This window comes from Mastigoproctus giganteus, chromosome 2 (genome assembly GCF_048544385.1).
Source record: "Mastigoproctus giganteus isolate SK-2022 chromosome 2, ASM4854438v1, whole genome shotgun sequence".
Classification (NCBI taxonomy): Eukaryota; Metazoa; Arthropoda; class Arachnida; order Uropygi; family Thelyphonidae; genus Mastigoproctus; species Mastigoproctus giganteus.
Window position 1 is genome coordinate 18,575,121 of NC_143576.1, and position 23,168 is coordinate 18,598,288.

The 23,168-nt window shown below is 36.8% G+C and overlaps 1 protein-coding gene across 1 annotated transcript in view; it reads left to right on the top strand.

Moving 5' to 3' along the window:
* rictor (rapamycin-insensitive companion of Tor) overlaps positions 1-23,168 on the top strand; it is a 707,794-nt gene that overhangs the window by 115,002 nt on the left and 569,624 nt on the right. Inside the window, exons 7-8 of the mRNA XM_090388323.1 lie at positions 7,456-7,523; positions 19,417-19,499. Of these exons, the coding sequence (XP_090244449.1) occupies positions 7,456-7,523; positions 19,417-19,499 (151 nt within the window). The remainder of the gene's footprint in view (positions 1-7,455; positions 7,524-19,416; positions 19,500-23,168) is intronic.

A 23,168-nucleotide genomic window follows, 5' to 3' on the forward strand; every position in this document is an offset into this window, starting at 1 on the left:
GGCCATCGCTAAGGTAAGAATGACAAAGCCCCTGGTCTTGACCTAATTGAGGGTAAAGTGGTTATTAACAGTTGTGTCTGTGAGGGCTGTTTCCCAGATGCCTGGAAGCATGCAAATCTACACTTTATCCCTAAGTATCTGGCTGCTTCTGCTAACCACACCTCTGCTTACCACCCCAGTTGGACTTTTTCCCATTCTTTGGAAAATGCTTGAAAAACTCTTCCTCACTAGAATCTAGATCAACTACCAAGATAAAATAGAGAGCTTCCAACACGTATGGCTTTAAACTGGGTTGTTCTACCACCGATGCCTTGCTTCAACTATGCACAAAGAGAGTAGGCTCAAACTCTTAAATATATCTTGGTCATCTTCATAGATTTTAAGGCAGCATTTGATTTTTTTTCTGGTGTCTTAGTGTCATCAAGATGAGTCAGATAGGCAGGCTGTTCACCTGAAATGTATTGTATTAACAGCTACTTTGCCAACGTGAGGGTTACTATAAAGACCCTTTATCACAAAATCACCAGATCAATGTGTGGAGGCTGTCCCCAGGGTTCCATCTTGGGTCTGGCTGTATGGAATTGGTGTTGGACGAGTGGCTCTTCAAAAACTTTGATCTGATGACCATGTTCTCATATATGAAAGACCTTGTTCTACTCATTTAGGATCCCAGCGAGGTTGTCACGGAGCTGTACCCAACTCTGTACTGAATGCTTTTTACTATTTTATCAGCCAAAACCAAGATGTTGCTGATTAAATGCACCCATTGGCCACACGTCATTCAACCTCAAGGCAAATATCTCCAAATGCACATGTGTCAAATACCTTGGAGTTCTTCTTGATCATAAATGGGCTTTCATGCTGCATCTCGATGATATAAAGGACAAGATCAAGAGATGCACAGCCATGTTGTGCATCTCTTGTCTGCACAGCCATGCATAGCTGCTGTCTCCTGCACTGCTCCAGAAGGAACATACGAACTACCATCTTCAGTATCTCTGCTGTTGCCAATGTGAATATTGTAACCAAGTAGAAAAGACTGGTGTGAAGTTTGTAGCAAAACCCAAGGCCTGCAGAACTCAAGGGTGAGTCCACTAGAAAATCCATTCTGGATATTGCTTTCTTCATGAAAAGGTGGTCTCTAAGTTGGGAGTGAGCCGTGATTTGGCTCTCCCCCAACTTAGAGACCACATTCATGCTCACTGGGCAGGATCCACCTAAGCCCATCTTCATCAATTTGATGCAGTCAATGAGGACATATGTATCTGCGGTGGAATGAAGAACTGGAATCATGATGAAACAAAGAACTGGAATCACCTTATGCTCGACTGTTTATTTGGATCTGAGACAGCAAGGTCTTCTTCCAAGCAACTTGTCTGCTTTCCAGCCTTTTCACTCTGAAACTGGAGAAACCTTCAGTGCCTTCATACACTTCTGTACTACTCTTTTCAAAAGGAGGAGACACCTTCTGACTACATACTCCTGCTGCTCCTGCTATTCTGCTGGAACCTGAATAGGTTGCTTTATTGGGAAATCTCCCTGGACCATCTCTGCTTTCTTCATTGAACTTGGGACCATCTTCATGTAAAGCCCAATCTGGAGTAGGATTTCTAACATTCCTGCTAGTGCTCACATTGTAGCGCAAGATTCTTCCACCGAGGTTCCACCTCTAGTGGCCTGCTAACCGTTTGTGATAGAAGTTATGTATTTATTTTTTATTTTCATTTATTCTTTTATTATTTTTTTTCTCCTTTTTCTGCTCATGCCTTTTCCTGGGTGTGTGATCTCTCAGTGCAGACTGTTGCTATATGGTGATCTTCTTTCTTGCCATTTCTTACTTGACTAATTTTTTATTGTCCTCTCACCTTTCTTAAGAGTACTCTCCCACTACTGGCTTCCTACTGCCCGCAGGGTTCAATCCTTGGCCCTTTCTTTTGGAACATTGTTCTGGACGAATTTCTGGCTTTGATCTGGGCCCCGTGGAAAGCTTGGCCTTTGCAGATGACATGATTTTCCTTATAAAAGATAACTCACGAGTGGTTGTAGAGCAAAGATCAAATGCCGCCCTCTTGCAGCTGCAGGAGTGGACACAAATGCACATGCTCAAAATATCGCCTGGAAAAAAACCAAACAAATACTTCTAAAAGGCAATTTGGACATAAGAAGACGTCCACAAATCAAAATTAACACAACCACTATAAAAATGCTAACAGAACTAAAATAATCTTGGAGTGGTCTTAGATTCAAAATTAACTTTTTACCCCCATTTGATCTACTTGGCGAAGAAAGTGAGAAATTATGCATGTATGATTGCCAGGATCAGTCGAGCAGACTGGGGACTCAAAAGAAAGACCCTGGAATCATATACCGTGCAATGTTCCTACCTGTTATCACCTATGGAGCCGGTGCGTGGTTCATCCGCTCTACCATAGTAAGAAATAGGAATAAATTAGAATCGATACAAAGGACAATACTACTCACTATTACAAGAGCATGTCGCACAGTAAGCACACCTGCACTACAGTTGCTGGCCGGAACTCTCCCACTTTTACCTGGAAGTAGCCAAAAGAGGCTTATATTATAGATTTAAAAAGGGCATACCCACAGAATTTCTGGGGATAGCCCTTGATACAACCAACACCTTCAATGATGAAAGAAAAAGAATAGCCACAAAGCTCCATGAGCTATGGCAAACAAAGTGGGAGCAGGAAACCAGAGGTCTGGTTACCAAACAGTTTCTGCCACGGGTGTCAATGGTTAGCCCAAAGCCACCTAAGTGGTATGCCCCTGGACTTTTTACAACATTTATATTGACAGGTGACGGCTCCCTAAAGGCGAAACTAACCTTCTTAGGCCTGACCGATGACCCAAACTGCACATGTGGTGAAAGTGAAGACTGGGCACACATTCTATATGAATGTATAATATATGACATCCTGAGAACAGAGCTAATAGCACAGATTGGTCCCCTTCCCAGGGGAGAAGAACATCTGTTCATCAAAGAAGAGCAAAATTATAAAGCTTTTACATCTTTCACATAGAAAGTATTTGAAATGCACAGAGCAATCCAAAGAATAGCAGTTCAACCCCCCAGCGATTAAACAATAATCAATAGTAAAATTGCCCAAGTTTCCCACCACGCCCAGACGATGACTTAAAAGCTGTTAGGATAGCAGTATTCTGCGCCCTGACAGAAACTTGACATAACAAAACTCCCCAGGACTACCCTGCCATGTGTAAGAACCTGGGGCCCCCACACCAAATACGTAACCATGTAGGGGAGGGAGATGTACAGGCAGCCAGGGAAGCAGATTAACTGAAAAATATCAGTAAGCTAGTAGCAAGGGGATGCAATGTAGAACGAAAGAAGAAGAATGAATGAATGAAAATGAAAGATAGAATGAATGAATGAAAATGAAAGATAGAATGAATGAAAATGAAAGATAGAATGAAAATGAAAGATAGAATAAATAGGCTGGGCACTGAGTGAACTAGGAATTATGGTAAAAGGGAATAAATGGCAGTTTTGGTGAAAGAAAGAGTGACCTACCATGAGGGAAAGAGAGAGTGAATGGGAATGAGTGGAAGAGCAAATGTAATTAGCCGAAAGAATACAAAGTTAAAAATAACTTACATTACTTTATATATACTGTACCAACAAACATTTACCAACCACATAAACACTATCACTGCATTCTCTCCTGGCCTGCAAAAAAAAAAAAAAAAACTTGCGGCCAGGCCTGCACCACAACTGAAGAATAACAGTAAGTTGAGGTGCCTAGAGAGTGCAGTGCAGTGCAGAAAGTAAGAGTCGAATAAATGAGATGAGAGCTAGAAGAATGAATAAAAGTGTAAGCATGTGAGAAAAAGAACACAAACCATAAATGCTACAGTTAAGTACACACTAACCCTAGTTTTAATTAGTATTTAAATTTACACTACACATCATTGCATCCCCTCCTGGTGTGTGAGAAAAAGATGAATGAGTTGAGTGAAAAAAAAAAAAAAAATATATATATATATATAAAAACTTGGAAAAAAATTATAAAATATGAAAAAAGTATTAAAAAAATTAATAATAAATAATAATAATAATAATAGAAAAAAAGAATGCAAGTAGAGTGAGAATACAGATTATGAATGAAGTAAATGTGTCTCTCTCCCATCCCTGGAGCGGGATGGGCAGCTTGACCTTCATACCGGATTTGACACTGCTTGGACATGACACTGATGAAGACATTCTGTGGCTTTGCTGCCAATACGCCATTGGCAGTCTGAACTGGGTACTCTAACCTGGTTCCCTTTAAAACCTCATCCCCAGGCAGGGGAGGGCGCCTCTGTAGCCAGGTGGGCAGGAGCAGCAGTGCGTAGCACACGCTTCTTGATTAGACCGGGGTTCGAGCCTGTGATCACCAAATACGGAGGATGCGGAAAGGTCAGGGAATGACCACCGCATATCCCCGGAGCAATATGGCCTTAGTTGCTAATGCTCCTAAAAACCAAATAAACAAACAAACAAACAACAACAGGCAGGGGAGGGAGGAGACTGATCTCTGTCTCCTCTCCTCCCTGCCTATCCCCCATACTTTGCCTAGTGGGGGCTCATCTCCACTGACCTCTTTGGGGATGCCTACTCTATCATCCTTATTCTTCTATCTGTTTTTCCCCCAGTCTTCAGTCTCCCCCCCCTCACTAAATCGACCGAGTACACCCTTAACAATACCGCCAAATTCTAATCAACATCTAAATTCTACTGGCTTCGTGTAAACCTCTAAGACAACTAACACTTATCTTTTATCTAGCTTATAGCCTCACGTCTAAATTTAATAACATCAAAATTTTGCCTGACCTATTAGGCCTTTAACACATCTCTTTAGCGTTCAGCCCAAACCAGCGATTTCCTAACAGCAATCCCATTACGCATTAATGTCAATTGCATACATTTTTTTTTTTTTTATAGGTCCTAGCCACTGAAATCCCAGGAAACTAGGTGGCAGGACCTGCCAGAGCAATTTGTTGTTGATACTGGATACACCCGGCTAGCCTCCACGTGGCAAGGTATGGGCAACGTCGGGCCCCATTAGGGGCCTGGCGGCCAATAAGCCGAACAAACAATCGGCACAACATATCACACTGCACAGACACAGCCCACACACTTTCAAGTCTCTGGCTTGACAGTGTACTGTCCTCGATACAGAGAAACACACGCGGAGATGGGAGAAATCCCAGGTGCCGTCTGACACGAACATGCCTTATACTGGCTTCCTACCCCCTTCTGCTCACCTTGGGATTTCCTCTCCTCTAGGTCTCAGCTTTGCCTTACCCTTTTCCCCCTCCTTCCCTATACTCCACTTCATTCCTTGAGTTCTCTCCCTCCTTGCTCTGCTGGGGGGGATTGGACTCTGACAGGCATCCCTCTACTGACCTGGTTAAGCTGCCAATAGAAGGCAAATACTGAATGCCAATATATAATAATCCTTACGGATGTTAATATGATGATGTTAATATAATGACAATACTGTGTATACTGTGACTGTGTATATCAGTGATAGGATGAAATATGAGCTCTTTGCCATGGACAGATGTTGGAATGCCCCTTCTTGGTGACGGGACCTTCCAGTAACTAAGTAGCCAGATGAAGAACATGAATGACAACAACACTCTATCCACGATACCTACTCTACTCACATGCTCATTTGGCCTTGGCAGAGTTTCCTTCTTCACAGTGACATTGGTACCAATGGCAGATACAATGTCCACTATGCTGGTAGACCTCACCAGTGCAATGTTGTTCCATATGACTAGGAGTCCTAGTTCTTGTTAGCAAGAGACAGCCCATATTTAGCAACTGCTGCCACCTTCCTGGATAGTGGGCACCGTCCACGATGGGTCGTCGATGGACTCTGTTACTTGCTCCACACATGAAGGCATCTGTCAGTATGTTGCACCAGGTATTTGGACTTAACTGACTTGTACACTCATTTCCAGTCCTCTGACTAGCATGTTGTTGACACCACAGCATTTGCTGCTGACAATGATCTGTAGTGAGGAGAAAGTGTCTCTTGGATCTGCTATGGAACCTCATATATCTGAGTGTGTGGCACATTGTCATTTGGGATATTATTCTTGCATTCCCCATATTGTATTGCAATGCCAACTGTTGAGCCCCTACAATGCACTGCACCCTTTGCATACCTCGAACATCCATTTTGCTTAATCATTTTCAGTTCTGTCAGGGGGATGTGGTTTGACTTCTTTGACACCATTCTTTGTACGCCTGAGCAACTGACAAAACACGGTTTCCGATATGGAAGCACCTGACACACAAGCTCGTACAGTCATGCCCTCTTGAAACTCCGTGATATCTTTATTATGTCCCATTACCGTGACTTTGTCACTTACTTGCATGATCAAATGCAACTTACCACTGCTCTAACATAGGAAGCTGTTCAGCTTTTGTACTGCAAGTTATGCAACATAGACCATTACAGATGGGGTAGTCATAATTCAGCAATCAATGATTGTATATATATTATTAGAATGAGAAATTTTTTTAAAGGCAACATTTATTATCTACAAATTAGATTAGTACTATCTACTTATTAGACCGTTGTTCAAGATAGCAACATCCAACACAGTAATATAAAAAAAAAAAACATGAAATTATTTATATATAAACTAAACTATCTACTTTACATGTTGATAGACATATCATCAATGTGTAAAGGATGTAATTAGTTTTAGTAGCCTAGAATTAGTTTTAGTAGAATAAGAAAAATAGCTGCATGATGTTCATTCAGTAGCAACGTTGTTGGATTCTTGTATTAGGTTGCATGACAAGAAGATGAATAGTCAGTGATTGGTAGTGAGGAGAAAGTGTTTCTTGGATTTTCTGCTATGGAACAACTGTTCCCCCCTTCAGAACTTGTTGGAAAGGTTGATTTTCAGTTTGAAGATGTGTAGATGAAAAGTCTACCATTTTTCTGTAAAAGACATGGTTGCATATTTTAACTGGTACTCAACTTACTTTAATGTTTTCCATCAAAGAAACAACAAACATTTCAATTTCTGTGTAAAACTGAACTGTCTGATGTGATGATTTTCTATTTTTGATTGATTTCCAAAACATCTAGAATTGTTGGTTATACAGAAAATGTTTTGTAGCAACATTTTTATCACCATTTTGACTAAACAGATAGGGCTGTTGCAAATCTCTGAAAACATCGTTCAATAAATTCTTCATCCCTTAAAATGTGTGATACTTTTTTTTTTTTTACTGCCATTTAATTTTACACTGGTAAACTATGAATAGTGTAGGATTTGATGCTAATGTATATTTTTTGCATGTCTGTTTGGCATAACATTTGTTGATTGCATAAAATAGCTTATTGATATTTATTTGTATAAAGAGTAAGTCAGTTAATTTCTTTTTAAAAATGCTTAATATATTTTCAGTGAAGACAGAGTTACAAGGTTTAATGCTAGTCGTTTGGCCCTTGTTGCAGTGCTGAGGTCCTGGCCTGGTATGTTATATATATGTTCAGTGTTAAATTAGATTGTGTAGTAAAACATATGGAATATGACATGCAGAGCATTAGATTAAGTTGATTTTTTTCAATATCCTCTTAGTTAAAACAGTGAAGCCACAAAAGCAAAAAAAAAAACTTTTCAAATGTCTATATTTGGCTGAAATTGATAATGTTAAAAAGGTTGGTTTTATCTTAAAATTTCTAAATACATTTTTATTAATGCTACATGAAAGATTGGAATGCTACAAACATATGGTTAATGAAGTAATATTAGGTAATGTTTTTAGTATTTCTACTTTTTAAAACTAGAATATGACATTTCTGGTAAAATGACAGTCTTGTTTTGGCTTCACTTTGGTCTTACTCTAGAAAAAGTTTAAAAAGTGTTAAGAGTAAAACATAAGAAGTTAAGTAAAACATAAGCAGGATTTACATATATTTTCAGATAACACTATGGTGCATTGAAATTGAAAGAAATAAGTTTAGAAGATCTTTCAAAAGTATACTGGAGCTTACCAAGATGAATGAATATAAATGTTCATTTATATCAAACATTTTGTTCTGCTTTTTTCTGTGGCCTTATGTTGTGCAAACTGATTAAATAAAGTACTTGTTGTATTTGTCGGCTTATAAGACGCTACTGCATGGAAGACACACACTAATTTTGAAACGGTAAATTTAAGGGAAAAAACTTTTGAAAAAAATTTATTCTTAATACAATGGAAATTTTAAATTCAATAAAAAGATCCAAAAGCCAATAAAGAAAGGTGTAGGATTATTATTCTTATTATTTTAGTATTATTAAACTTCATTTTCATTACTGACTTGATCATCATTATCCGCAACATCATCATCATCATCATCCTCTTCACTAGTATCACTGTCACCCAGACAATAAATGATCTTCAGTGCCATCCATTGCATTACTTATACCACATTTTTTAAAGGACTTGACCACAATTTAGGTCTTAACATCATGCCATGATTTCAGCATCCATTCTCAAATTTGTCAAGAATCAGCAGTGGTTCGAAATTTTGTTCCGCTCCTCTGTTCCCTTGTTCTTTGGCATGTTGTACTACTTTTAGCTTAAATCCAATAGCATTATTTTGCCTTCTTGATGTACCCACCATTGATTAGGGTGGATACATCAAGATTAATATGATGTACAAATGTATGTTGGAGTATCAAGTGAATTCCATGTATAACTGGAATTCACTTGTTACTCCAACTGGTAATTACTGAAAACTGTACTAACGTATAGTAGTTAACTATCCATTAGCTACTATATGTTAACTCTCAGTTTTGCCATGTGCTGTATTGTCACTTTTGCCTTCTAAGACACAGGATGATTTTTTAAGGTATTTATAAGGAAAAAAAGTGTCTTATAAGCCGAAAAATATGGTATCTAGTGAAGAAAGCCAGTAAGAATTTCATCACTGATTATCCAAAGGACAGAACCTTCTTAATGAAAAATTAATCATAATAAGTTGGATTGATAGAGCAGACATTGGGGGAGATGTTAAATAAAAATTTTCAATGAGAGTACCGATTAATGAAAATTTGATTGTTTATGAGTTAATTGTTTATGATTACCTACACACAATGCTCTCTTAGTGGAAAAAAAAAAAAAAAAAAAAAAGTGAATGATGACAAAAGAAAACCTGATTCTCCTAATCTTTGTTATTCTTCAGATTAAATTGGGTAAGGACTGCTCACACAACCTACACACAATGCTCTCTTAGTGAAAAAAAGGTGAAGACTGATGACAAAAGACAGCCTAGTTCTCCTAGTCTTTCTTGTTCTTCAGAATTCATTGGGTAAGGACTTTGCTTGTTAGCAGTTTGCATAGCATAAGGTTACAGCCTTTCATTCCAGCCCTCTGGTAGGTTTAAAGATTATTGAAGTACACTATGTCCATTAGTTTTTGGATGCTGATGCCTTGTGATTCCTGACAAGATTAGGTCTCAGCCGATGAACTCCTTCTCTGTTCCATTTTCATTTTGTCTTCTCTGTCATTTTTAATTTTAGTATAAAATATCTCTATAATTTTTCATATTAATGTAGGATATACTTAAAGACACTCAAACTCACTAGCTGCAAAATAGATAAGATAAACTCAAATGCTCTGGTGTACTTTCATAAATGCTTCAGAAATTATTCCTTCCAATCTCATGCAGCATGCTGTTAGTTAAGTAGAAAGAGTTTGTTGTGCCTTGTACTTAACAAAAAAAAAAAAAGAAAAAAAAAGAGAGATTTTTCACAGAGGTCTGTTTTTATAGGAATGGGATACACTTGAACAGAAGGGGAGCAAGAGTATTTGCTGATGCTTTTGAGGCAATGTTAGGTGGGTCAGACACCTGATACTTTTTTGGGGGTGGGTAGAATATAAAATCTAATGGATTAATAGCAGCCCCAGGCAGAGGTTGAAAATCATTCCTGCAGTGCTTCTATTGGGATATACAGTAACTTGAATAGTGAGGTGTTGGGGATTACAGCATGGGGGAGTCCTCACGGGAAAAGCAAATATGTGGGCTGTATTAGTGTTGCTACTAAGAGTGCACATATACTTGTGTGTGTGTGTGTGTGTGTGTGTGCGTGTGCGTGCGTGCGTGCCACTGCTAGAAGTATAGTAAACAAATTCGATGAAATTGAAATACAGATAAATTATCAAATGTGAACATTAAAGAGATGGGTAAAGCAGAATTGGAATATGGTGAGCACAATGTATATGAAAAGGCAAACAAGACTGGGGGGGGAGATTTAAGCACTTAGTTAAGAAGCACATAGTTGATATGGATAGCCAGTGCAATGCTGAGTCAGTTTGGTTTGATATAAGCAGTGGGAAAAGAAAAATGAGAGTAGGAATGTGTTATAAATCAGATGACTGTGATATGTATAACAAACAACTATATAGACAAATAGAGTGGGCCGGTAAATCAAAATGTCTTAAAATGGAGTATTTTAACTTTCTAGGTATTGATTGGAACTTGTAAGTTGTCACCCACACAGTAGCAAGACTTTTCAGAATTTATTGGATGACTGTTTTTCTTCACCAGCATGTTAGAAAGGCAATGAGAGAAAGCAATACTCTTGATCTGATTATCAGTAGTGACTCTTCATGCATTAAGAATCTCTATGATAGTATAAAACAGAGCTACAATGCTCAGTACATTCTATATTGTATTTCAATATTTGTAGAAGAATAAGAGAAATTTATCTCGATATGTTACACTTTGACACTCTCCAGAAATTAAAATGAGTATAAAATGAATGCAAAATGATTACGGTAATAAATTAAAAACAATTAAAAAATTAATTAAAATATTTTAAAAAGTTTAACATAAATTTTGCAAAGCCGACAGGGCTTTTCGATCATTTGCCTTGATCACAGGAATGAAATTTACGAGACTAGGTATACAAACAGATTTTTGGTTTGCCAATGGGATTAAGTCTAAGCGGCTTAATATTGGAGGTCTAGAGCATATACATTTGACACCTTTTTTATCCCATATCATTTACTATGGGGTTTATTTAGAAGTTCTTGTTATTACTGATAGTTGCACTACTCAAGACATTTTACATTCATTTAATAATATTCATCCTAGACTCAATTTTACATTGGAAAGCGAAAATACTGATACAAAGTCATTAAATTTTCTAAATTTCACGCTTACTCGGGATGCGAATAAAGTCCAATTTAACATCTATCGTAAACCAACAAACACCAGTATGCTTCTGAATTATAACAGCTGTCACCCATTCACCTCCAAAAGGTCTGTTATTTTAAATAAATTTCTCAATGCCTATAAATAGTCAATGACGGAATCTGCTTTGGACTCAGAAATACAGATATTAACCACCAGATTCTTAACCAGGACTTACCCCCTTTCTACAATAAACCGAATTGCGGTACAACCTAAGGATAGGATACAAAACACTACACCAACCAATAATAGTATCATAAAAAAAATACTTTATTTCTGTCCCATATGTTGAACAGTGGCACAAGCAGCTTAACAGTTTCTTTAAAGATTGTGGCCAGACCAATACGGAAATTACACGCTATACTGAACAGTCACTCAGTCTTTCCCCCTTTCACAAAAAAATGAATGACTTGGTATGCAACATTTCTTGCAGTGATTGTGACTTGTTTTATCAGGGCTCGATGCGGGCTGTGTACTCTGGATGTGAGAGTGAAACAACATACATCCTCAGTCCTTGCTTCTCGTTCAGCAGCATCAGAATTGCCCTTTCATGCCGTTAACGAAAACCATACATTTTTTATTCAACAAAGCCAAACTTGTGTCCAGCATAATTATACTATTAATTGCAGAAACACTGTTAATTGCAGAAACCATTGAAATTAAATTACATGAGAATTCTACTAACATTAGCCATTCATATCTAATCTCCAATTCATGGTTGTTTCCATGCATGTGCGAAGACAAATAATCTTGCTATTTAAGAACCAGACTTAGACATATTCTGTAATTTCCATTCCTATGATCAAGACATATGGTTGAAAAGCAGTCAGCTTCAGGAAGGAAAGTTGATTTTGCAAAATTTGTGTTAAACTTTTAAAAAAATTAATTAATTTTTTAATTGTTTATAATTTATTACTGTAATCATTTTGTGTTAATTTTATATTCTTTTTAATTTCTGGAGAGTATCATACGGAAGTGTTCTACGTACCATATTGAGGTAAATTTCTCTTATTCTTCTACAAATTAAGAATCTCTAGATAAAAGAGCCACTAGATGACACTGATTGCAGCATATTGATGTGGGATCTACTTAAAGATATAACTATTGTCAAAGGTAAAGGGGAGGAATTTTTCTTTAATAAAGGCAAATACATTTTTAAATTCCATTCACTGTAACTTACTAATGAAGGAGATCACTTTATAATCTTAAGGGAGGCGGCAAGTGAGTGCATTGAACCATTGAGGCTAATTATGTGAGCATCACTAGACTCTGGGGAGATTCCGTTGGATTGGAAAAGTGCCAATGTATCTCCCATACATAAGGGTGGCTCTAAGAGTGAAGTGGAAAATTATCGACCTGTCAGTCTGACTTCAGTGGTACGGAAAATCATAGAGGCAATGATCAATGGTGGAATTCAGGATCATTTGGATAGAATTGAAATTCTCAAGAATACTCAGCATGGTTTTGTAAAGGGAAAATCATGTTTAACAAATCTGGTTTGCTATTTGGAAAGGGTCGCTCACGAGCTGGATTTAGGGAATAATTTCGACATTGTTTATTTAGATTTCAGCAAAGCTTTTGACTCAGTCCCACATGAGTGGTTGCTTTATAAGCTGGAACAGGTTGGAATCACTGGGAAAATCCTTAGATGGATAGCAGGATGGCTTCAGGGCAGAGAGTTGTGATAAATGGCTATTCCTCAGATTGGGTTGATGTAAGAATGGGGTTCCCCAAGGATCACTATTAGGACCACTGTTGTTTTTAATTTTCATAAACGACATCGATAAAGGGTAGAGGGGGTGATGTCTAAATTTGCAGATGGTGTTAAAATTGGTAGAGTAGTTAATGATCACTGTCAAGCTGAGCTTCTTCAGAGAGACCTAGATAGACTTCAGGAATGATCAGAAAAATGGCAGCTATGCTTTAATCCAACAAAGTGTAAGGTATTACACCTGGAAACAGTAATCCCAAAATAACTTATTCACTTGGTGGAGTTTTCAACTAAACCCAGTACTTGAGGAAAGGGACTTGGCTGTTACGATACGGTCAGACATGAAATTCTCTGAGCATTGTAAACAGGTTGCAAGGAAGGCCCACGGTGTCCTATCAATGATCTATCGAACTTTTGGAAGTAGAGATAGGGACGTGATAATCCCATTATATAAGACTTTTGTTAGACCACACTTGGAATACTGTGTTCAAGTATGGAGACCGCACCTAAAGAAAGACGTCAAGCTTTTTGAAAGGGTGCAAAGATGAGTAACTCGCCTGGTGAGATCGGCAAAAGGGCATCCTTATAAAGAAAGACTTTGAATATGTGGGTTGCAAAGTTTGGAAACTAGACACCTTAGAGGAGATTTGATTGAGATGTTTAAGGCTCTGGAGAGGCATCAGTAAAATGAATGAGGAAGAAATTTTCAAGATTATAAATGATTCTAGAACTAGGGGACATAAATTCAAGTTATGGGGGGAAATGTTTAGATTGGACTGCAGGAAGTTTTATTTTAGCCAGCGTGTTATAAATTACTGGATTAAGTTGCCTACATGGGTGGTAGAGGCTGACAGTTTGGGGAAATTCAAAGGTCATCTGGATAGTACCTTCGGGTGAGGGAAGCGCATAGGATGATAGGTTTAATCTCCTTTTCTTTTATTAATTATTATTATTTATTTTTTTATCATTGTTTTATTCAGTATTTTTATTTATTTATTTTTTTTTTTGGCTAGTGCTGCATAAGCCATAGGCTTTCTTGCACCATGCGGCCATTACTAGTACTATACAGGGGAACCCTGCTTTACACGATTCTGATTAATGTTTTTTGAATTAGCATGGTTTATAAATTGTTACCAAAATTTATTTAATGCAGATTAAAATTCACCTAACATGGTTGTTTTCAAGATAGTTGCTCAATAATATTGATCAGCAACATGCATATGAAGATGATGGCTGCAACAAAGATGAAAATGTATCAATGAAGGAGATCACTTTAAAGGAATTGTTTTGCACTGCTGAAATTTTAAAACAACAACTGATGGATTTCAACTCTAATCTCGATTACAATATGTAAGTCCGCCAAAATATATACAATGATTTGAGCTGCTGTAGTGAGATGAATGCTGAGAAAAGGAAACAAAAGAGCATGCAAACTACTTTGGACAAATATTTATTACCGAAGTAAAATTGCATATATGAGCAACATAATAAACTGAATTGTTTCAAACATCTTTGTTCTCCTTTATGATTATATTGGCAGTAAAAATGGTTATTTTAAAAAATTTAGTAAAGATTTTGAAAGTCTATTGGATGAATTACAGTATTTTACATTGGTTATTATATTTGATTACATGTTTTCATTTAACATGCATCTTCATTGGATACATTAACCATGTAAAACGGAGGTTCCCTGTGTATTCTAAATGGGAAGTTTAGGAAAGTAATTGTAGAAGCTACTAGGCTTTTTATAAGAACAAAGAGATACTGTTCAAACCTTAGACCTAAATAGATGTTAGATGAACTGATAAGAAATTTTCATTCATCCAACAGTCAGTTGGAAATCTATTCCAATGGATTCTTGTAATATATTTCCCATTTAGGAAATGAGTAATTTAAATAAATTTAATTTCAACAAATTATTGGCAGGATGGACAAATGAAGTGTATTTTATTTTTTTGCTTCCCTGCATTATGTTGTCAATACTACTATTAATACTCTAGATTGCAGCCAAAAAATTTTAGATATATAAGTCTTCCACAGCTGATGTTTAAGAAGCTCTTTGACATTCGGATTATTCAGTAACATATCTGATCTTTGTATTAACTGCACTGACATCTCTCCTTCCCATCTCTGCAACACCCCAAAGAATCTCGGAGTGTCACAGTAGAATTTGCATTGATGAGGGTTTTAAATTTGATCTTGAGCCATTGGGCATTTCCATTTCTTTTGGGGAGATACCAAGCAAAATGTTTCAGAAGATTAATAAGATACAAAGAATCTTTAACCCAAAATATGTGAAAATTGAACTGGCAATCTTCTGGTTTGGTTATTCTTTGGCTACTTTAGCTAGCCCACAGTTGATGATGCTGCTTTCGGAATGATAAAGTGATTGGCATTTATAGCAACTGCTGCATGTCAAAATTCTGTGTACTGAGTCTATATTTAAAACCTGAGAATATCTCCAGATGCTTTAAGAACAAAGAGGATACACATTAAACATTCAAGAGGCCATGATCAGTAAAGGCAGATTTCACAATTTTCTTGTGAGCAGAAGCTTTTCCAAGATAGCAGACATTGCCTTTCATGAATATATGTAAGGCTGTCTAAGAAAGCATAATCAATTTCTTTTGGGACACTGTTAGAACATTCTCCACAAATTTCAACTAGGAAGAACAGAACAACCATGCATTAGTAAGAATAGAGAGTAGTTATGTTGGCTGCTCTATTCTTCCTAATGCATTCTTTGCTTTAAGAAACAAAAAAATTGAGGAGACACTCCTTGTTGGGTGAGTTTGAGAATTTTTCACCTATAGCCAACTTGGAAACAACAGAACAGCACCTGATAATACTTACAATCAACTCACTGCCATGGAAATTGTCCGTGGGCATAGATGGTCTTCAAAATTTTGCACAGAAAATTGTCTCTTACATCATCCTAATTAAAGAGCTCACTGAGGTTTTTAACAGGCTGAAATTCCTCTCATCTGGATCAGGTATTCTTGTTTCTAAACAGGTTGATCTCAAAATAGCAATGGATTTCATTTGCATCTTTTTTATTAAAAATGCATAGAATTATGTATTTATTAAGATGTAGCTGGACAAATATTTGGTCACAGACCTGACCATACTCACTATGATCAGAAGATCAACCACCTCTCTCTCTCTCTCTCTCTCTCTCTCTCTCTGCTTCTGGAGGATTATTATGGTTTTTATAAAAAGATTTTGAAATTACTTAGAAATGTTTTACAGATTGCAATTACTACAGTTTTAGTTTTAAAAGCACATAACATTCTTATTATTAACCAATGTAGGTGGTCATCTCACAAGCAGGGCTCACTCTAACTTGTATTGTTTGCATATTTATGTCCCTGATATGCCTGCTTTTCTTGCATGCGTTGGAAACATAATCTTATATGCTGTGCATGATTCCCAAGAATTTTACGGAGACCACAGTTGTAATCCTTGTTCAGAATCACCATTGCTCCAATCAAAGAGTATTATCTAAAATAGGATTTGTATGTAACATATAACAGAAATCTATAGAATTTGTACATTCTGTCTTTTGCTCAGTAGTCCAGTATGCAATAGAAATTTGGTTATCTGCATTAGAGGTCTGCATGGGCCTACATTTTTTTATTTTTACCTGACCCGAGTCGAGATGACTCAACCTGAGCCTGAAGTCTAGATGGCTTGGCTCGACCCAACCTGAGCCTGAATTGTTTTTCAAATTCATTTCTCCCCAGAGCCTGATTTTTATCCCACCCCGATTAAAACTTTTTATATGAATAAAATCGCTAGCATTACTTTGAAGTTTCATAATAATAAAAAAAATTAACTTTCAGATTCAAAATTCAATATTAATAATTATATAACAATAATAATTATCAATATTAATTATATAAAAAATAAAATGTAATAAAATTTCAATTTACCATATTTAATATAATTCTAAAATGAATATCGATATCCACTTCTACTTAAATTAAAAAAATAGAACTGACTGTCACTGGCAATTCTCACTGTATGAATGATATGTAAGCATTCCCCTTACCTGTATTTCTAAATTATTGGTCAGTATTGGATATAGTAAAGAAGCAGTTAGAAAGTGTTACAAGTGAATGTTCTTAGAATTAACAGTAGGTCAACCCAAAATCTTGGATATGTAGTAGAACTAGGGATTAACGGTATGATACTTTTAATAATTATACACATACAACTAAAAAGGAACCCATTGCCTGGGAACATAATGACTCATATACTCGTGATGTAACGTAAATTGCAACTTAACACCTGCTTAAGGGTAAAGGCTACTTTACTGAGCAAAAATACAACCCGGGTCCTTTCCACGAAAGAGTACAAATTTTGGTGAATTTTGGAAATGTTGGTGAAGTGTGCCTTATTGGCCAATTAAAAGTGCCAATAGACAACTAATACACATTTTTTCTGAAAAACCTTTAAGAATCTAAATACATAGCAAAATATTTAAAAAATGTGTATGTAGAAAATAGTCTGAAATGTTCAGAAATAACAGTTCATTATGATTATTTGTACCTTGCCTGAGCCCGAACATTCTTCGTGTTACCCGACCCAATCAGAGGGCCGGACCCGTGCAGACCTCTGATCTGTACCTCAGAGCCTCCTTAAGAAAATAAATGTTCTGGTCTCTGAAGTGGGCTAGTCAGTGGTCATATTGTCTGCTTACTAGCTTAATCTATGCTGAGGACAGTAGGACCATATCATCATTTGAGGGATATGGTCGGGTGGCAGATTTCTGTGGGGTAATTAGGAACATTCCCAGTACTATTCTTCAACTACAGAGATATTGCTCAAAGGACATTTCTCTAATTCTGTTCTAGAGCGAATGAACTAAAAACGAATTTACTATTATCGATGGACTTGAAACACCAAGTATGTTGACACTACCTGGTATCTGTTGAAATATGTAGGGAATAATTGCTTCTGTAGATCAAGGTCTTAATTCTGCTAGTGGATTCAATGTCCAAAAATAAAGCCAGACTCCAGTCGTTATTTGCAATCCCAACGTGGTAATTCATTGCCCACAATAGGGATCTTTTAGTGTTTGTTTTATAAACAAAATGGAAATTTTAATGATTCTTAAGATTCCTTTAGATGCTCATTAGAATCAGGTATATATTTTTTATTTTTGGTTTAATAAAGAACATTTACTATTATTATCTTTTTTTTCCATCTCACAATGGTATTGGTACCAGGCGGTTCATATATCAAGTTACTATTATTGGTTGAGGAACTCTGACTATCTTACAAGCATTTAGGATCATAGCTTCCTGGAGTTCCTTGTAATTGTTCTCTGGGAAGGCCCATTGCTGCCAGGTTTTTAGGTAGGCTCTTTGGAAGCATGCCATTGAATGATGTGATGATTGGGATGGTCATTACCTATTTCATATGCTACATTTCTTTGACTTCCTGCTTTAGGTCTGTCTAGTATCCTTGCAGGTTTTCTGGAGTTTGCTTGTGTTAGGCACTATGTCAGTCAGGTAGGTAGCCATTTCATTCTTGTTGATGAGAGTTATGTCTGGTCTGTTTTATGGGATTGTCTTGTGTTATTAAGGCATGGTCCAAGTATAGTTTTATGAAAGGGATCTCTAGTATGGCCTGAGGTTTGTACTTATAATACAGTAAACTTTCTTTGATCAACTAGTATTTTTATGCTAGCTTCAATTATCTTCTGCTTTTTTTATCCTGTATTATGTATTATCCTGGTGACCTGGTGTCTATGAGTGTACTTTGTCTGAGTGATCACCCTGCAGCAATGTGCTGGATTGTTTCTGGGGCTAGATGGCATCATCAACATCTGTCACTGGGGTCCTTTGTGATGCATTTCATGTAGTTCTTGGCGTTGAGTACCTGATATTGGATAGTGAGCCTTGAATCTTTGGTCTTGGGCAAAGCCTCCTGCTTGCAAGCAATATGTTGGAAGCCATCTTATCTATCCATCTTTCTGTCTTTGTGAGTAGGATCTCTGTTGAGGTCAAATGGCATGTGCTGTTTGTTTATCTTCCTTATGGCTTGGTACATTGATACTTGTTTTCTTGGAAGTAATCTCTCAGGTTCTTAATCAACCTCTTATTGTTCAGTGAGATCTCAAACCTCCTCCCTCCTCCTTTCTGGGCTATGGTCAGTCTCTTGATGGCCAAATTTTGTTGGCTTCTGTTGCATTTTCATATTTTTCATGCCACTTTACAATTTCACATCTCTCTTTCATTGTAAGGCTCATGCTACTTTTCTAATGTTCAAATTTTTCTTAAACAATAAAAAAAATTATATGAACTATTTTACAAATAATGTATACATATTTACATCAGTTTTCAAATAGTTTTATTTACTTATTTACTGCCCTTTTATTATTTGCATTACATTACATTTCATTATTTTTAATTAGTTTTACACGTTTTTTTTTTTTATCAATCTCATAGATTTTTGTTATCATAGGTATGATATACATGTGTAAGCCAGGACATTCCAGTATAAAGTCATTAATAGATATGTTGAATCTCCCTTATACAGATATCAGAGTAAGTTTTTCCCTTTCATGAATTTTGCATTTACAGTATCAATTCTGTGTTATTCTTAATAATTATTTTTTTACATATGTCCAGTGTTAATATTTTAATGCTGAATCAGCTTTTCAATTTTAGTACGGTTTTTCAATTTTTGCTACTAATGGAGTTTTTTTAGAAATACAGGTTTAGTATCCAAAATCTGGCAAACTCAGCACTAGGGATTGTTTGTTTTTGGATTTTTCTGGTTTTTGGACAATATAACTAAATGGAATAGGACCAGGTTGTGTCTACAAGGAGCAAAAGTAGATGATGCTGTAGAGTGCCTCTTTTGACCTTAAAAAATATATCATCTTTTAAGAGAAGAAAAGGTGATATTGTTGTACGCATTGGCACTAATGATATTAAGAGTAGGAGATGTGAGAACTTAACAAGTACAGGACAAGTACTGAATTTGAGGTGCTGGTCAAAACATCAAAGGCAGATATTGTTGGGATATCAGAGACGTGGTGTCACACAGATATAAGGAATGCAGAATTGGAATTTGGGGAGTACAATCTGTACAGGAAGGATAGACAGTACAGGCTGGCCTCATTTAACGTGATTAATTCGTTCCGCAAGCGCATTGCGCAAAACAGAAATGTGTTAATCGAATATAATAATCAATAGGAAAAAAAATATATATATAATTGGTCTGGCGTCTCCGTAGCCAGGTGGGAAGGAGCAGCAGTGCATAGCACACGCTTCTTGATTAGACCGGGGTTCGAGCCCTTCACCACCAAATACGGAGGATGCAGAAAGGTCAGAGAATGACCACCGCATATTCCAGAGCAATATGGCCTTAGTTGCTAATGCTCCTAAAAAAAACCAAAAAAAAATAAAATAAAATAATTGGTCCTTGACTTTCTGGAATGACCATAAAGAATTTTAAAAATACCTTTTAAATAACTTTTTAACTGTATACAATGTAAAAGATAATGAAAATAATTATGGAATTAAATGTTTATTGTATAAAACAGCGGTTCCCAACTGTGTGCCGTGGAATATTTTAAATTTTCGAGGGAAACACAGAGATACTCAACATCTGTCGGACAGCACGCTAACCACTAGCTTGAGGTAGTTCACAGTTTCAGAATTTCTTGATGTTTGGACCTAACTACTAAACGGAACTATTAGGTATTTCTTTTAGTTTGGGTGCGCCTTGAAAAAAATTACTCAGAGACTAATTACGTGAACCGAGAAAGTTTGGGAACTTCTGACATAAAATACACAATGAAAAAATGACTGTTTCGGAAATATTTGAACAGTGTTGACTTTCTCTTTTCATCAATCAATTTCCGATAGCCGACAACAATGTTCTCTGGGCCCTGATGAAATAAATACTGCAGAGAACCTCAAACCTTTTGTTTGAGGTTCTATGCGATACAAAAGATTTCATCTAATTCTTTTACCATTATCTCCTTCGCGGTAACATTTTCATCTGGCTCATTTAAAAATTTGAATTTTTATGCAATTGTGCATTGACTTTATTAGCAGGAGACAAACAAGTAACACATCTTCTTCCGGTGGTTGATGGAACACACTGAGGCGGGCAGCAGGCAAACGTTTGTTTATTGACCGTACGACTCGCGGTAAGCTTAACGTGCGATTCAAATCTTTTTCAACTATCGCATAAAAAAAAAAAAAAAAAAAAGATTGCGTTAACTGGAAATTTACATTGTGTAAAGTGAAAAGTGGTATAATTTTTCAAATAGCGTTAACTGAAAATCGCATTAATCGAACTCACGTTATGCGAGGTCTGGCTGTATAGCAAGGGAGAAGGGGTTATGCTATTAGTTAAGAAACACAAAATCAAAAAAAGTGCATCCAGTTGATATAGATGAACAGTGCACTGTTGAGTCAGTTTGGTGTGACATAAGCTCTGCGAAAGGAAAAATAACAGTAGGAGTGTGTTATGAGCCTAATGACTCGAATGACTACAATGAACTATTGTACAGAGAAATAGAGTGGGCTAGTAAATCAGATTGTCTTATAATGGGGGATTTTAACTTCCCACATATTGACTGGAACTTGTGAGTGGTCACTCGCACACTAGTAATACTTTTATGGATTTATTGGATGATTGTTTTCTGCAGCAGCATGTTCGAGAGAGGCAGCCAGAGAGGGTAATACACTCGATCTGGTTATCAGCAGTGATCATTCGTGTATTAAGAATTTCCAGATAAAGGAACCACTAGGTGGCAGTGATCACAGTGTACTGATGTGGGATTTACTTAAAGATTTAATTACCATCAGAGGTAAAGGAAAGGGTTTTTGCTTCCGTAAAGGTCAGTACAGTGGTCTCAGACAGTTTTTTTTAAATTCTGTACAGTGAGATCAACTGACGATATAACCAACAGCAAATTCTAAGTAGGAAGCATTCAAGGAATTAATCGTGGAGGCTACTAAAAGTTTCATACCTATTAAGAAATATTGTTCAAGGTTTAGGCCTAAATTTATCAAATGAACTAATGAGACTTGTGACAGAGAAGAAAAATGCATGGGATGCATATAAATTATCAGGTGACACAGAAGCCTGTGGCAGATATAAGCTAGTCTGTAATAAAGTCACAAAGGAGGTTAGGCAGGCGAAGGCACAGATTACGAGAAATCTTTGGCAAAAGATGCTAAGAAAAACAGCAAGAATTTCTTTACTTATATAAACTCTAAAAGGAAGGGGATGAATCTGATTGGTCCACTTGATATCAATGGTTCGATTGTTGATGTTTCTGCTCAGATAGCAAAAAAACTGAATTTGAGTATTTTGCATCTACATTCACACATGGGGAATTATTAAGGTTTGAAAATGCCAGAAGGTTATAAAATTGTAGCAGGGTGCTTAATGATTTTGTAATAGAAATTGAGAAAGGCACTTGGGGTGGATGGGATCTATCCAGTTATATTAAAGGAGGCGGCAAAGGAAGTAAGCAAACCATTAGCTATAATGATGAGAGCATCCTTGGACTGGAGATGCGCAAATGTATCCCCAATTCACAAAGGGAGATCAAAGGGTAATTACAGACCAGTTAGTTTAACTTATGTTCCGGGTAAAATAATGGAGTCACTGGTTAAAGATGCATTGCAGGATCATCTAGACAAGACTGCAGCAATAATTCAGGCACATCATGGGTTTGTTAAGGGAAAGTCTTGTCTGACAAATTTCATTGGTTATTATGATGTGGTTACAAAGGAACTGGATGCAAAAATAATTTTGATATCATATACTTGGATTTCAGGAAAGCTTTTGACACTGTTGCGAATGGAAGACTACTGTACAAATTGGAGCAGAATGTTAAGGGTAAATTGCTACAATGCATAAAAGGATGGTTGAGTGTGAGACGACAGAGGGTGGTAATTAATGGGTGCTGCTCTTTGTGGACTAATGTTATTAGTGGAGTCCCACAGGGTTCAGTATTGGGTCTACTGTTGTTTTGTATATTTATCAATAATATTGATGAAGGTATATCAGGCTTGGTGTCGAAGTTTGCAGAAGATACGAAGGTTGGCAGGTTTGTTAATGACAGTAATGGCAGTGTGCTACTACAACAGGATCTGGAAAATTTGGGCAGATGGGCTGAGAAGTGGCAACTGAAGTTTAACCTTGACAAATGCAAAGTGCTTCGTATGGGTAGAAGTAACCACAGA